This window comes from Alosa alosa, chromosome 1 (assembly GCF_017589495.1).
Source record: "Alosa alosa isolate M-15738 ecotype Scorff River chromosome 1, AALO_Geno_1.1, whole genome shotgun sequence".
Classification (NCBI taxonomy): Eukaryota; Metazoa; Chordata; class Actinopteri; order Clupeiformes; family Clupeidae; genus Alosa; species Alosa alosa.
The window spans coordinates 33904205-33920925 of NC_063189.1; the positions used below are offsets into that span (position 1 = coordinate 33904205).

The 16721-nt window shown below is 41.7% G+C and overlaps 1 protein-coding gene across 4 annotated transcripts in view; it reads right to left on the reverse strand.

The window, feature by feature from the left end:
- The window catches only part of fbxw7 (F-box and WD repeat domain containing 7), an 81388-nt gene that overhangs the window by 49825 nt on the left and 14842 nt on the right, over nucleotides 1-16721 (reverse strand). The window contains exon 1 of one of the 4 annotated variants that reach the window (XM_048242369.1): nucleotides 10857-11267. The exons of the other annotated variants lie outside the window; for them this stretch is intronic. Within the exon in view, the coding sequence (XP_048098326.1) occupies nucleotides 10857-11081 (225 nt within the window). The 5' untranslated portion in view covers nucleotides 11082-11267. Of the gene's footprint in view, nucleotides 1-10856; nucleotides 11268-16721 lie in introns of those variants that run through there. 4 annotated transcript variants of the gene reach the window in all.

Genomic DNA, 16721 nt, shown 5'->3' on the forward strand with positions numbered 1-16721 from the left:
ATAGTTTCTTGAAGGTTGATGTGTAAGTGTGCCGCTTCTCCTGCTGGGGGACTAGAGCAGCATACCCTGGCAGGGATGGGCCCAAATCAATTCCCAATTAAATTTTCTTAATTAAAAATCACTGCCAAAAGTAAACTACTTCAAACCCCATTAAGCATAAGAGCATGATAAACCTGTTCAGCAAGGCAACAAATGTATCTCTTTATGAGCAGAGAATGAGAAGAAAATTGACAAACTTTTTTCAGTGCACAGATGTTCAACACAGACTGTTAGACTCTACAAGAGCCAGTGCAGATGTCTCCAAAGTGATTTTCAATGACAAGATATACTTTTAGTGAATAACAAGAACATTAAGAACTGTGCAATGTTCAAAGATGATAACACACCCAACGTATGCAGAGCATGCACACATTTAGCAACTGGCTAAATAGACGTTGAATTATGGTTATCTGAATGAGATGGTCCTGTCATGAGCCAGAGGACATATGACACACACTTAAATTAAGCCATCATACAACAGCGTGTGATGGTCGGAAGCCATTCTCCACGTCACATACAGGTAAGTTGAAAATAAGTGTCATGTCTAAATATAACTTATCCCTGCTGTGACAATTGAGCACTTACCAGCATCAGTGAAATTGCCCTCATCAGCATGCGCCTCAATGCATTCAAGCTGGAGAGGCAGCGATAGTAGAGGTTGACACCAAAGAGTGAAGAAAAACAAACAATAAAGCTAGGCCAGGACATACACACAGGCAATCCATTTCTGTTGATGATGCTGTTCCATGAAGGGGATCTGATGGATGGGCTGCTCAGGAGGAAGCTCCTTTAGTCACCATCTGATATGATGCTCTCCCCTGGCATTTACATTTATCATAGACGGCATTCAGCACTTTATCTGGTCTAGTGGGTAGGAGTAGGACCAAAAATCTTCAGAGGCTCTCTGCAAGTATCACAGTGTGGTACATTCTAGGTTCAATGGTGTATTCTGGAGATTGATTGAGTCTGGACTAGGGTTCTTTTGTGCACAGGGCAAGAACTCCTCCATTTGGGTTTGGTTCTGGGTAAATGGCGCAGCCACATCTAAAAGGGACAGAGTGGCAAATCTGGTCTGAGCACCATTACAGAGACAGGCAAACAGGACACCGTTTATAGCCTGCTGAGTCACTGAGATACATTCACGTATGAGCGTCTCCACATACAAAAACTCACCCAACTGTCTTCCAACTCACTCGCTAAAAGTACAATTCTCAAAATTACAGCCAGTAAAACAATGACATTTGTGCTGCTCCATTTTAAGCTCTATTCACTGAGCTGACGAATGCCAAGTGAAAGGGAGATGCATATGAAAATCATAAGTGGATGTGTGTGTGTCTCTAAAGGTGCTGCGAATCACCTCAGGTAATGAGGTGAGTGTGGAATGCTATTTCGCCATGCCAACAGCATGCCAGACTCCTCAGCCAGTTTTATAAATAGGTGAGAATGCCAGTGCGTGCCACTTCCCACATGATGCGAGCCCTTGATCAATCTAGCCAGCTAGAGTCAGGTTTCCTCCATGATCCAGACTGGACCAGCGCTCATTCCAAACATGGTCGGGTAAGGTAAGCCTGGCTGTCACTGGGGTCCATTAAAAATTCTTCTGCAAATTCTTTGTGTGTTTGTGCAGGTTTTCTACTCACTAGCATTCACTGGAGGCTTGTGTTGTCCAACGTGGCCCACAATGTACCCAACTTACCCTTTGAAGAGCTGATGATTGTGGGGATTTCACTCCAGTGTTCATTTTTTTTGTTTGTGGTAGAGACCATCTACTGGCCCTTAACTGGCATGAGTGTGAGGAGAAACAAAAAACCTACAGGGACATCACTAGCACTTGAGAGGGGTCTGTTCGCTTTGATCTGCTTCATAAAAGGAACACTACCGTGATTATCCAACCGTTTCTTTCACACTTAATGCTAAATGTTTTTTTTTTTTTTTTTTTTTTGTCAGCTGGGCTTAAAGGTGTGAGTAAGATGTGTGCTTATGTGTGGATCAGAGGAATAGACAAGGGCCTCGTTCTGCACAGAAGAGCATGAAGCCCACCTCTGACGGGCATAATGCCAAGGGCAACTCAAAACACAATCATGGAGACTCAGAGGGGGAAACGTGCTTTCTGAATGCATAAAGCACGAGCGCACAATGGGTATTCACACAAGCGTCGCTTCCACAGGTACTGAAAGACAGGAACACAACAACACTGCAAACCCCACTGAGCTACGCAGCTGCACAGCATGTGAAGAGGCACTTTCACCTACTGTTATGCAGATGCATACCCTAAAGAGCCAGTCGGCCTGAAGGACCACTTCTATCTGCAGAGGAGGAAGAGTGTTCAGAGAAGACTGGATGCTCTGTGCTGCACTAGTTTCCACACAAAAGTCTTCTCTGCTGTCTAAAAACCATGGCTGCACAAGAGGCTGCAGTGGACGTAATTAAAATGTCACTTTTTCTGCCCAGTCACATGACGGTTTGATCATGCATTAAACCTTAAGTACAAATACAGCACTCTCAAATCCTGGTATACTGTAGGCCACGAATAGCTAGGGAGTGCAAATCATTTTGATACTCATATTTTTCATTTTTTTACATGTTTGGGGATATTTGGAAGACATCAGGTCTCAATTTTGACATGGAAAGCACGTTGTGTTTGGGCTTCGGCACCATTTATGTTGACCTTTCACAAATGCTACATGGGCCCAAGCAAACGTAAATGCCAGGCATAGTCAAAACTGGCATTAGGTGCCAAGAAGTGACCTTACAGTCAGGAATGTATCCATTGGGGTGCAGAGGATATCTAACTGGTACTACAAATAGTTGACTGCTGAAGGCGTAAGTTGCCCCTCAAGATGAAAGCGGCTGTTGGTGTAGCATGCGGTATCCATTTGACATTTCAGCTGCTCCAAACAAACACTGCTAGAGACCGACTGACAGAGAGAACAAAATGTAATATCAACCTACAAAGGCTTTGGCATAAGCAGAAAATAATGTAGTCAAAAATCAAGTCAAGACTGTACTCTGGAGAACCCATTTAGATTAGGAACAACAACTTCCGAAAACAGACAAGCTCTTCTGCATAATAAAAGCAGGCTTCTCCTACTCTCATGTCTGTGGTTGAGTGCAAGTCTGTGCTTGCACATCATAATTATGAGAAGGAGAGTCACCTCGGAGTCTGGAGTCATCACAAGTGGGTGCAGGGGGGGGATGAGGGCATCACTTTCCAGCTCACTAGATCTTATGACCGTTGCAATGTCTTGCATCCGTAGCACTAGGCTGAGTAATGCCCCAGTATTGGGAATGGGGGCTACGAGGGGGGAGAGTGCCGTGTCAGGAGTCCTGTGTTTGTGCCACCAGACCACACATGGAGCAGATGCTGAGGGTTTAGACCTCAGATTAAACAAACCATGCAGACAGGCGCATCAATTACAGCCAACCAGCCAACCACTTACACTCTGCCGCCTTCTACTCCACTCATGGACCAATTAAAACCAAGCATGGAGGGCAGCAAGAGAATCAAGTATTCAGGGGGGGCGGAGGGGTATGAGAGTGGGATAGTTGTTGCCAATGTTGGGAACGGGGGACCAGACACAACGTTTAGAGACTCGCATTACCAGACTGGGATGAGTGCCCAGAACAGGGGCGAACTGGGGGCAGCTGTGTGTATGTGTGTATATGGATGAGGGATCAATGCCATTACAAAACAAACATGAGGCTAAGGAAGCCCTATTCAAATTCTCCACGGACACTGATGATCACTGATTATCATCTTATGACTGAATTTCCAATGTGTGACTGTGAGCTATCTGGTGTGCAGTCACAGTGGTTACTTGGTTACAGTCAATGAGTAAATAAACTGAACCATGCAGTGCTAACAGAATTCTGGGAGAGCTTGGTCACCCTGGTGTTCATAGGGTTAGCTATCTGAAGATCCTTACAGGACAGGAGTCCAAATAATTTGACAATTGAGAGGACCAGTCTGAGACACAATATCAGGGTTTTTTTTTTTCATAAACAGACTGACAGAGAGGGACTGGCATGAGGTGCCAAACTAAAAACTAAACAAGTGGGACTAGAATGGGCATCACTTGTGAATGTTATGCAAGAATGGACATCACTTCTGATTGTTATATGTGTATGTAAGAATGGGCATCACTTGTGAATGTTATATGTGTATGTAAGAATAGGCATCACTTGTGAATGTTATATGTGTATGTAAGAATAGGCATCACTTGTGAATGTTATATGTGTATGTAAGAATGTCCATCCATGCATGCACTATGTGGCAGGATGCTACAGTTGGACCCATAGTAAAATACAGACCTGTTTGTACAATCCTTGATGTACAGTCCCTGATTGAGGCAAAAGGTTGTTTATATTTGAGTTCAACAACCAATTAAATTTCAGCTGCAATGCCAGCTGCAATGCTAAAGCAGGAATTATACACAAATATCAGCAGTCTACATACTTTTGTTTATTGACTCAGAAAAAGTTGTTTGTTTTTGTGAGGTCACAGTGACCCACGGCATGACAATATTTTAATGGTGTTAAAAGTCCAATTAAAATGTTTGCATCAAAAGGAGTAACTTTTGCACTTAAGTTAAAGTTTAACCACCAAAATCTAATCAGTTCAGCTGTGAATGCAAGTGTATGTTGTGCCAAATTTGAAATAATTCACTCAAGGTGCTCCTCAAATATTTCCAAAAAGGTTTGTGAGGCCACTTAGACACTGACCACCAACATCTAATCAGTTCATCTTAAAGTTGAAGTGCCTGAACCAAATTAGAATGAATTCCTCCAAGGTGTTTTAGAGATTGTGTTCTCAAGAATGGGACAGATGTATGGATAACTCAAAAATGTACTACTGGTGCAGAGGCATGAAGTGTCATGAAGGACCTCATGTGGTGCATAGCCAAGTGTATCTGCTAAAGTTCACAAACAGCTAGCTGTGGCCTGTCTTGTCGTAATACAACGTTGTGCCTCAAGAGGTAATAGAGATCTTATCCTGTAGCCAGTATCAAGCCTAAAGCATAACGTTAGCATTTGCCTGTGGCCAGTAGCCAATCAGCTAGGTTTACTTCTTGTGTTTGCTAAAAAGGTTTTTCAAAACCTAAGATGTACAAACTGCTCTCTCTCTGTACAGTTTCTTTCTGAGCTGTTGCTTTGCAGATTATAAGATGATACTGTGAGCTCTGTCAGCCCATCTTCAGTTACCCTCTCTGGGAACGAGGCAATGCCTAGGGGCCTGTGACACATTCCGAAGGAAGGAGAAAGCCTCTCTGCCCAGTGGGAAATGTCAGCACCTCTGCGCAGCCCTGTGGCAGGTGGTCACACCGGCTTTATGGTGGTGACCAGACCCCTGCACTGAGCATCCACAGGTGCACATGGAACCATGATGCTCCTGATGGCGCTCGAGGGTCACCTCCAATGCGACTCACCCAACGGTCTGCCAATCAGGTCTGCTGGCTCATCAGTGACTCCTTTCATACCGAATTACAGCATTATATACATCAACACTGCTCATATGTCCCAAAGGTCTAGAGAGAGAGTGTAACAGCAAGTGCAGCAATTTGTTTCGTAATTTATGCAATGCATGCTTCTAGAACTGTGAGGTGCAACTTCCTTCAGGGTAACTTATTCATATAATGATAAATAAAAATAAAAGCGCAAGACTACTGTTAAGACAGCATTTGGACTTTCCTGTGCCATCGCTACAGTGGCGAAATGGTTGACTATCGTTCTTTCCTTCCCTGGAATGAGTCTGCTCAGAATAGCTTGGAGCAGATGCCTTCTCCCTCTTGGTTATTTGCAGCCCAAGGGCAATGGAATCCTGTCAAGTCTCATAGGAGGACAACAGTCCTCTCAGTGCAGGGCAGAAGGCGAAGCGGATGGAGGATACATCAGCTGTCTGAGGCCTCTAAGCACAGACTCGCATCATACGAATAAACGTAAACAAAACTTTGTGCCGCAAGGTGACAGACAGGTGAGACAACTAGAAAGACATCAAAAGAGCATGGAACAAGAGAGAGAGAGAGAGAGAGAGAGAGAGAGAGAGAGAGAGAGAGAGAGAGAGAGAGGTATAGGGTAGGGGTTAGGGCGTGGAAAAGTGAAAACATGAGGGACTAACCCAGCTGGCAGAGGGGATGTTTTACACACCAGGGCCTGCTGACAGAGTATCACTCTTCCCTCATCCCTGCAGCAACCTTCCCCTCCCACCTGCCATTAGCAGCAAATACTCTGCTGTTATGCCCAAGTTTTAGCTCTTCAGAGGTAGATTCCACACAGCAGGAAAGACAAAGGGAAAAACTGTACTGATTGTACCAAATGTACTGCTGACAAGATGTCAAATGAGTCTCTCAGGAGTGACTGATTTGGGAGGCAGTCTGTGCTTTGAAGAAAAAGCAAAAAACTATTTTTTGACTGCTACAAAGATAAAGACTAGGATTTGTTTTATTTTATGCAAACTGCTGTTTGTCCCTTGTCCTCCCTGACTTAAGTTTCAACTTGGACAATAGAAATATTAAGTCAATGATCCAAAAATCCACCACTTGCTCAAAACACCAAGGGTGCTACCTTTTTTTTAAATATTAAAAATGGTTTTCAAGGTTGTACAGCCATTTAGTTGAGATCAAAGCATTCTATGGTGGTTTCAAAAGAGAGGATAAAGAAAACGGAACTGCTTTGAAACCCAGAGGAACTGCCACCTCTGAAGACCAAAATGCTGGGTGAAGGTGGAAGTATAGTGAAAGTCCCATTTAATCCATCTTTCAACAGAAAGTCAAATCAATATTAAAAGACCCCAGATCCAGCATGCTTATCTGCAACCAAACTCTGTTTACTAAGGCAAAGGCAAAACTCTTGAGGAGGAAGAAAAAATGGCTTTCCTGATGAAATTTTAAAATATATTCCCCAGAGATAGAGAGCAGGTCTCTGTGGGGTTAGGTGAACAGACCACAGCAGGTGAGTAAACACACAGTAATAAATTTCTATCCACCAAACAGAAGGTCTCAATGTCAGATAGTGAGGTTGGCTTTATTTCGAACCGAATGACTCCTAGGGCAAAGGCAAAGGCTAAAGGTAATTGTAGCACATCGTGTTTTGTGGTGGAGTGGTAAACAAACAAAAACAGTTTGGAGATGGAGCTGTGGGGGCTCTCCACAGGCAGGTGCGAGGGAGCCATGCGGGCTCTTACAAACAATGTGCTCGTGTTTGATCTAAACCTCTTGGAAATGGGTATGAGTTGCAGGGCGACAGGGTGTTTTCAGTCTCAGGAAGACATATGACTGCTGGGTCACAATCTGCACCCACCTCCAAGAGCCAAATCTTGGTGGAGTGTCACATTGCTCACAGCCCCCATCCCTCTCCCATGTCCACACACACTTGCATTCAAAAACATTCAAAGGTAGTTAAGTTACATATGTGCTCACCAAAAACACTCAGCTCATCAAATTCCTATCGAAATAGGCGAATGATCTTAACCCTGGCACTGAGACCTCATCATACTGTAGATGTGGCTAGGAACCCAAAAGGCAAATTATACCTGCTTAATGCTTCCCCGTGAACAGCAAGTCACAAATTATTCTCAAGAGATTTTGTCTATTTTGTGTGTTAAAATCTGAGCTTTTCACAATGCATATGCCTGAACACATGTTCCTTCATAAGAAGACCTCAGACAAAAATTATGCGTGGACAGCAACTGGCACATGCTACAGTGGACAGGGATGTGGCATAGCTGAGATGGGCAGGTCCAGATCACTTTACCCAAATTACACGAAAGGGTGGGGGTGGGAACGGAAACCAATATCAGCTCTCAAGTGCCCTGCCATAAAGGCTACAGTGCCCGATAACCATCTCAGCAACAGCTGGATGCTAGCTCAAGCATGGGAAGCGAGAAAGACCTGTTGGCACATTTTAATTGGAAACTCATCCTATGCTATTTATAATGACATAATTAGGCTTACTGAAATTCAGCATTCAGAAGTTGGACCACATTATCACAAGTTCTGTTTTTGACAATATAAGGACCTTTTCTTAAAATGATCCAGGACATCAAAAGCATAAGCCATTTACCACCATTCGGAATATCCTGTAGTAAAATGTTCAACAATTAAGTCATTACACCTTCAAAAGTACACTACAATTGTGTTTGGTGAGAGAAATGATAAAAATGTCTCCAGTAAGCCCTCCTCAAGACTTTGAAGAATGAACTTGCTGAGCAACGGCTGTGGGGAACACAGTCCTGCCGACCCACTAAGATCCCAGAGAAATCTCAGCTATTTCATTCACTGGTGCCAGCTGCTTCTGTTGGAGTTGTGAAAGGCTTTCATGGAAACCCTGCATGCACAATCTTCAGCAGGGAAACCCTGGGGACCCCTGGTTTCATAGACAGCAACTCTTAAGGATTCTGTAGAGAATGTCAGGCATTTCTGACGTTCTGATGTTCTCAGCAGGTGGTAGTTTCAAAATAAGTGAGTAACAAAGACAAATAAAAAAGAAAACTTGTTCTTAGGACAACTTAAGAACAAAGAAACTATGCTAGAAATATTTGTACAGCCCCTCAAAATGCAATATTACCTGGAGAATGGTGTGCACATTACTGATATGGGGTGATTGGGGACTCTTTGTGAGAGGTGTGTGCAAAGTAAACATACTCAATGTTCATACAAGCCTGATGACATCTATAAAGATTGGAATAGCTGGCCAAGAAAAACTTTTATTATTTCCTTATACCGTTTGAAAACCAAAACTGGGACGAATTGGTCTCACATGAAAGTGGTCACACAAACAATTTACTGATTTATATGACAACTGATAATTGGCAGGTACTTTGAGAGTATTCTGCTCATATTAAACCCTATTTTGAAGCTCTGGCTGTGTACCATCTGATACCCAGCCCTCATGTGAAATTCCAACAGCGATCAAGAATTCATTACATTACATTCTAAAAGATCCAGAGATGTTCACTAATCCAGCTTCAAATTAAATAAATACAAATCTAAAATCTATTAATTAATAAAGTAAAAAGAGATCTCTCTGATATATTGCCAAAATGGAGGGACTCTTGACATGATTTATTTATCCTATGTAGTAATTTGCTGTGTGATTCTCACTCAGAATGTTGTTATTATTATCATTACTATTATTTCTTTTTTTTTCACCAAGTATCACCTTACAACTGCCTTAATAATAATAATAATAATAATAATAATAATAAAATAAAAGTGGCAGCTGTGTCCGTCCTACATTCGGGTCCAAGCAGACCCAGGTTAGAATCCGAACCACAGTCATTTCCCAATCCCACTTCGTCCATCTCTCCCACTTGCTTCCTGTCACTATTCACCATCCTAATGACATTTGGAAATCGCCCTCACAACCCAAAGGCTCCAACACGTCCTCTTCCCAACAGGGCTAACTACCACATAAAACTTAGCGGGGTCTTCATTCTATTTGGAAAGGCCTCACTGCACTCTTGCTCAGGAATATGGACCACTAGCATACACCTTTTGCAGTTGTTGCCGCAATGCGCAATACTATATAAAGCACTCGCTCAGGCAAATAGTGTCCCTAGGAGGCTACTAGAATGATTTCTCAAAATGGAACATGATTCCAGCAATTACTTCACCCCGACCACATGCCATGTTGCACCAAATCGCTTGACATTGAACAACACCCTGTTTTTTCCAAAACATTTAACAGCTTATTATAGCCTAGGTTCAGGATACTGGTAGTATCATAAGCCTTGGACCAGTTGTCGAGGTGTAACATTGCATTCACGTCCCAAACGAAATGTTAACATCACTGCGCTTGATGCTCACAAGAGAAAGACTTCTCTGCAACCATTCCTGCTTCAACCACACCCACTTTTGTAAATTCTCGGGACTATTCAGACTATTCAGTACACCTATTTCCCGCGATGATCAATGCATTTCGCTATGTGCCTTTCTCTATGCAGGCACTATAAATAGGAAGTTTGCATGTAGCCTTTTTAAGGTCACGGGTCGGGGTCTTAGAGGCCGCATTGGGAAGTCTGGGCCACAAACGCATGCGCAGACAATCTGCATCTCCTGCCAGTGCTTATTGGAGTTTAACTGTAATGTCGCAAAGAAATACCATCTACCCATATCCACAGTGTTCTTCTCGACATCTAGGAGCATTTTCAATGGAGCTGCATTCTCAACAATGACAGGCCTATTTAAAGAGTTTGAAATGTATGGCAGATAATGTTATAAACCAAATTGCTTGGCATGAAACATTTCTTGTTTAGTCTTTATGTATAGTAACGGTTTAGTTGGCAAATATAGGTCCCACAACCACTCCACAGCCCACACAAACACTGCAACATGACTGATATTGATACTGAAATAAACACTATATAATTTTAATCAACACTTCTCATTCTTTCTTATGATGAATGTTGCTGTATTTTATTTTGCATATCCATTACACAAGACCTGACACATTATGGGAATCCCAATATGAGCAATGACATGATATATGAAAGTCTAAGCCAAAAACAGAGTTATACTGTACCTTAACTGTTCTTTGAGAATATCTTAGGAGTTGAAATACCATCTCCTCTCTTAAGCTACTGTACCTTTATTTTTTGCCTTCACAAGCCACTTCTACTTTTAAGACTTTATGATGCATTGTGTTTCTATTTAAAATGTGTAAAAGTACTGGTATGTAATGATGATGTAACTCTTCCAAAATCTCAGAAATGTGTACGAGCATTTCAGCAAGACAGACTCAATGTTTCAATGGCTTAGTAATTAGGCTGAATATAAACTCCCACCACAACAGTCACCAGGAATCCCAAGGTCATGACTCACCTGCCTACGACAGAAAGGGAGTCCATGGGTGATTATATTGATTCTAAAGATCTTGAGCACCTTCTGTGGAGGCAGGGTTGCTTTGGTCACCTCCACGGGGTCGACCAAGTCCAAAGCCTGACACTCCGAAGGTGCCTGGGGGGCTTTCTCTTTGCTTGAAGCTTTAGGCATCTTCCTTCGGGAGCTGGAGGACGCAAAGTGGGGGATAGGGCAATGCAGAAGCATTGCCAGCACAAGGCTAGTAGGTCATATCCCAGAGAATAACTCGGTAGGGTGTTCAGAGCGCAGAAGGGTTCAGAGTGCAGAAGCACCAAACCACTTGGTCTGAGTAAAAGCAGTGAGGGGCTCGTTCTTGGAGACCTCTGGGCGCCTAGTTGTAGACAGCAGTTCTCAGTGTTGTTCTGCTTTGAGTGTCCACTGCAAGTCAACCTCCTCAGCCATGCTGGCCCCTTTAAAATATCCAGGAGTGTGATGTCACCACTGCGTCTGCCAGGCTAAACAGCTGCTGCCATGCCTGTGGAGGGCCGGGGTGGTGGTGGAGGTGGGAGTCCTCTCCGTCCCCCTTGCCGAGTCACACATGGACCCAGCTCTAAATCAGAGGAATGTGGATGCACATGTCACCCCTGCAGCTTCCTCTGGCACCCTGACCCCTCCTCTTAGCAACTCGGGAGGTAAGAGCAGATCCTGCTAGGCCAGTAGAAATGACCAAAATCACCTTCCCTACAGGCCACTGTAGCATAGCAAACACATCAAAGTGAGGTTTGATTCTCCCATTCTCCCGCAATTGACAAAATAGTCACAACATCAATATTCATTTAACTGAACCTTTAGTCAGCTTTCCATAGCATTCCTGTCATACCTTCCGCACATCTAAGAGCCAGGCATGGGTTTATTTAGGGCTAGACCAAATCACCCAAGGGACAGGTGTCCCAATGCATAACAGGACTGCTTCAACAAGGCTCCCTTTGCCCATGTGTCTGGATGAATGGGCTCTCTTTCACACCTCTCACCCTCCGCCAGCCCCAGCTCAGCAGGGCCACGGCAGGCGCTCCACTCTGAAGTTGTGCGTCGATCTCTTGCGTCTATGGGACAAACATGCTGAGCATGGAGCGTCTTAATATAGAGGTAGCAAATGCTAGTGAGCAAGCCGGGGAGAGTGAGAGCGTGCATGAGAGAGAGAGAGAGAGAGCGTGCACGAGAGAGAGAGAGAGAGAGAGAGAGAGAGAGAGAGAGAGAGAGCTTGAATGCTATGGAAGTAGTTCACGTGTACTGTGAAATTCCAGTCAGTCTTTAACTCTAAGACAGGAGTCACCAAATGGTGGACCGCGGCCCGAGTCTGGACCCTGACGTGATCCGGACCCGGACAACAACAAACAACGTGATGTTCCTGGGTTTCCAGGATTTCGGGTCAACATAAAAAAAAATAAAAAAATTAAATTAAACTTGCTGATTAATGGGTTTAAGGAACCAGCTGTGGAATATCCATCCTTGTCACAGCTCAAATTTTATTTTAAGTTCACGTTAAGATTTTTAAAAAGGCTACTCAGTTTTTCTCCCCAATTACCCTTATTTCTTCTCATTTCGAATGTTGCCTTTTAGGCTACTTATTTTATTTCACATTAAACATTAGGCCTAGGCCTACTGTACAACTAGGCTCCATCCATCCATCCATCCATCCATCCATCCATATATATATATATATATATATATATATATATATATATATATATATATATATATATATATATATATATATATATATACATATATATATATATATATATATATACATACACACACACATAGCCTAAACACTCACGTTAAACATTATGGAGCTCCGGACCTTTGCTTGAAGAAATTTTCCGTAACTGGACCTTGCTGAAGATTAATTGAATACCCCTGCTCAAAGACATACCTACATTTAGGCATTGAACTGGAGCTCGAGTAGGCCAAGTTTGTTTTGGCATTCTTCCCACAAAACAAAGACAGATACTTTACTATCAGTTTGACATTTCAGAAAGGTTTTTTCAGTCAAAAACAAGGAAAATTCAAATGAATCGGCTTCCATATGGCACTTAAATATGTACTCTAAGCCAAGCCTCAATTCTAGAAAATTATGACTAAAGAATTAAAGTCAGACAGAATCCAGGAAAATAGTCTCAGATTTTACTCACAGTTTGTCTACATAATGTTTAGTTCACTTTGTCCAATTCCAATGTTTTCATTTTTTAACCTCTTATTTACTTTACTTCACTGTACTTTACTTTACTGATTCATTTATATAAGGCCCTGGATTTGGAACAAAGCACAAAGAGTGATATTCGAGGATATTTTAAAGTCATGTTTCGTACCCATATGACATAATCCAGTAATAAGTTAGCAAATACAACACTTCATTACATTGCCGGTCTCCACAACATATGAACATGACGATATTAAGGATAAAGTTTATACTACCCTTAATGTCACTCTTTGCACTTTTTTCCCCGAATATTGGACCTTAAATAAAATCAGTGAGCGTGCCGCATAAACTTTTAATGGTTCAGTCATCCTGAAAATGTGTCTTCCATCCAACAAAGTTTGGGCTCACTATGAATTATACTTTCCAGGATACTAATGCCCAAACATGGCTTCAAAAATATGCGTTTTTCTACAGACCTTGGTCTTGGGACTAGGGCTATCAATCGATTAAAAAAATTAATCTAATTAATTACATACTCTGTGATTAATTAATCTAAATTAATCGCATATATAATTTTTGCTGTGAAAGTATTTTAAATATTTAAATTCAAATGAATCATTGAATAATCAGCATTAGTGACATTAAAGTTCAAAAACTCTTTTATTATTATTTTCACTGTTCAAATAATTGGCATAATAATCTATGATATGACCTAATATGCTAAGGAAATAAATTCAAATGTGCTTCGGGAAGAAGTTTTTTTTTTCACATACAAGGCATTTCAGGCCACAGATATAACCTAGGGGACACAATGAAAATTACGAAAACACTCCCCTCAATGTCAACACTTATTTCTTGATGTGCGACTATAGAGTTGATGACCTCCGGTGATATGCAAATTCCTTGCTGCAGACATTGCAAAGGACTTTATTTTCAACACTTTACAACATCAGGCCATTTTTTAAAAGTAAATGTTCCAATCAATGATCCAGGCAGCACGTTTTCTTCTCTCTCCTTCATTTTACAGTCTAATTTTTACTGACTAGAATGGCTCGGGGTCAAAAGTCATACGGAATCGATTAATCTGCACTAATTTTTTTAATCAGTAATTTTTTATCAAATTAATTAATCAAAATGAAATTAGTTATTTTGACAGCCCTACTTGGGACCCATTCATGGTGCACACAATGTCTGTACAAAATCTGAGAAGGTGCAGCAACAACCTTCTCATTTACCCCTGAATGACCCAAAAGCAATCAGTCAGCTAGCAGATGTGATGGTCCTCTACTCACATGTGCCTTCTATGACCAATCAAACAGCCAATGAGAACATTCTAGCAGTCATCAGAATAGTGTGAGTTTCTAATTTATTTGTGGCTGTAGGTGATCATTTCTGCATGCATATTAACAGTGTTCAACACAGTCATACCACCCATTACTACATGTAAGATCGGCATCAGCTATGTAGCAGAATGCAGTTTAGAAAGCAGAATGATTGAATTTACTAGAGCAACAAAACAAAATTTGTGTCCTCTAGGCACATCTGACCAGTTCCTTCAGTTTAGTGATCATCCAGGAGAGGCAGAGGAAAACGATCTTCCCATAGGAAGGTCCCCATCAGCTTTTTCACTAATCCCAAGATACAGAACTATGTGCTGGACGTGCATAGCTGAGCCCTAGTATGATAACATGATCAGTCCTGGTTAATTGGCGGGAATGCCAGATATCCTAGGGGTTTAACCTGAGGTCCCATGGATTGCAGGCCAAAGCCTCCTGCATGCCAGACTGACTTCTTTTTTTTACCAAGTAGACCCCATATCACCAGTGTTCTGAACACGGACACAATAACATTAGGATGTCATAATGCCAATTCCTGAACACAGGCCAACGGTTTAACTTGGAGTGGGAGCTAAAATGTCAACTCAACCAAGATAAAACTGACTTAAGACAAACTGTGGACACACACACACACTTTCTACAGGCAACAAACTGTTTCTCCCACAGGGTAGTAAGGCATGGTATAACTGGAAGGAGTCGGGAAGACTAAAGGTCAAGGGCCATGTCCCCCTGAGCCCGCTGGCACTCAACACATTCAGTAAACACTTTCTACTGGACAGAGGAAACCACCCAGCCAATCAGCATAAAGCTGACTTAATTATTCATGTGGGTACCAGATAAACATGAGGGGGTGCTAGTTATCTGCTAAAGTGGGCTATTTTATTCCCCAGCTTAATTGTAGGGTTGTAAATGGACTAATAATAGCATCTTAGCATGTTTTTGACAGACTAAAGTTTCATACCTTTTATGTTAACATGAGAGGTAAAAGGTAAAATCTTCCATTCATCCATGTCATCTTTAATGCAGATTGCCTGAGAGATTTAAATCATGAATACAACATGGTAAGCTTCCCCTTCTCCAAAATGGTAAGCATCCCCTTCTCCCCCTTAGAAGTGCATGATAAAATATATCATATTGCTATGATCATCATCATAGTCATCATCAAACTGCATTCTACTTTCGGTGACGCCAACCAAGTTCTCTACAAACAAATGCAAATCTGTATCTGTAGCCATAACAACACAATTGCTTATGTACACATCTGGATAAGTTCTGCCAATTGCTAGGACAACCCCAGTACACACAACAGTATACAGGGCAAGCAACAAAAAGCCCTCCAAAGACCACACTCTGATGGATTGCTCTGGGATTTTAACGAAAGCCCAGACCACACACAGACACAGTTTGTTGTTAATAAAGAACCAAGTTCTCCTCACAGCTCCCCAGCTGGGTGAGTGAATGGGCCTCTCTGACTGTCCTCTGGGCTACTATCCTCTGCTCTGCCTATAGCTCATCAGTGACTAATCTCCCTCACTCTGTGTTCTCCAAATTGGGAGTTCAAGCCAAGTCTGATATCACCAAACCCATTCACTTTCATGAACAGGGTCTGGGGACGATCTATTGGGATATGTTTCTAATGGTAGCATCGCAATCGGCAAAATCATTGATCCAGCCTAACCAACATTACTTCCTACTCCAGCACTAACCTGTGCAAATAATTATAAACCACATCAGCATTAAGGAAACAATGTATTAACATTGCTGTATAAATTTACACATTCTTCCGGTTACAATTATTTGATGTTTACTAGTGTGGATAATGTTGTTTCATTGCTTCTTCCTCCAACACTAACTCTACCACTTTTGATTTTGAATGCCATCCACTCTTGATGCCGATTGGTTTTCATTAGGTACTTTCATTAGGTACTTTCATTAGGTACTTTCATTAGGTACTTTCATTAGGTACTTTCATTAGGTACTTTCATTAGGTACTTTCATTAGGTACTTTCATTAGGTACTTTCATTAGGTACTTTCATTAGGTACTTTCATTAGGTACTTTCATTAGGTACTTTCATTAGGTACTTTCATTAGGTACTTTCATTAGGTACTTTCATTAGGTACTTTCATTAGGTACTTTCATTAGGTACTTTCATTAGGTACTTTCATTAGGTACTTTCATTAGGTACTTTCATTAGGTACTTTCATTAGGTACTTTCATTAGGTACTTTCATTAGGTACTTTCATTAGGTACTTTCATTAGGTACTTTCATTAGGTACTTTCATTAGGTACTTTCATTAGGTACTTTCATTAGGTACTTTCATTAGGTACTTTCATTAGGTACTTT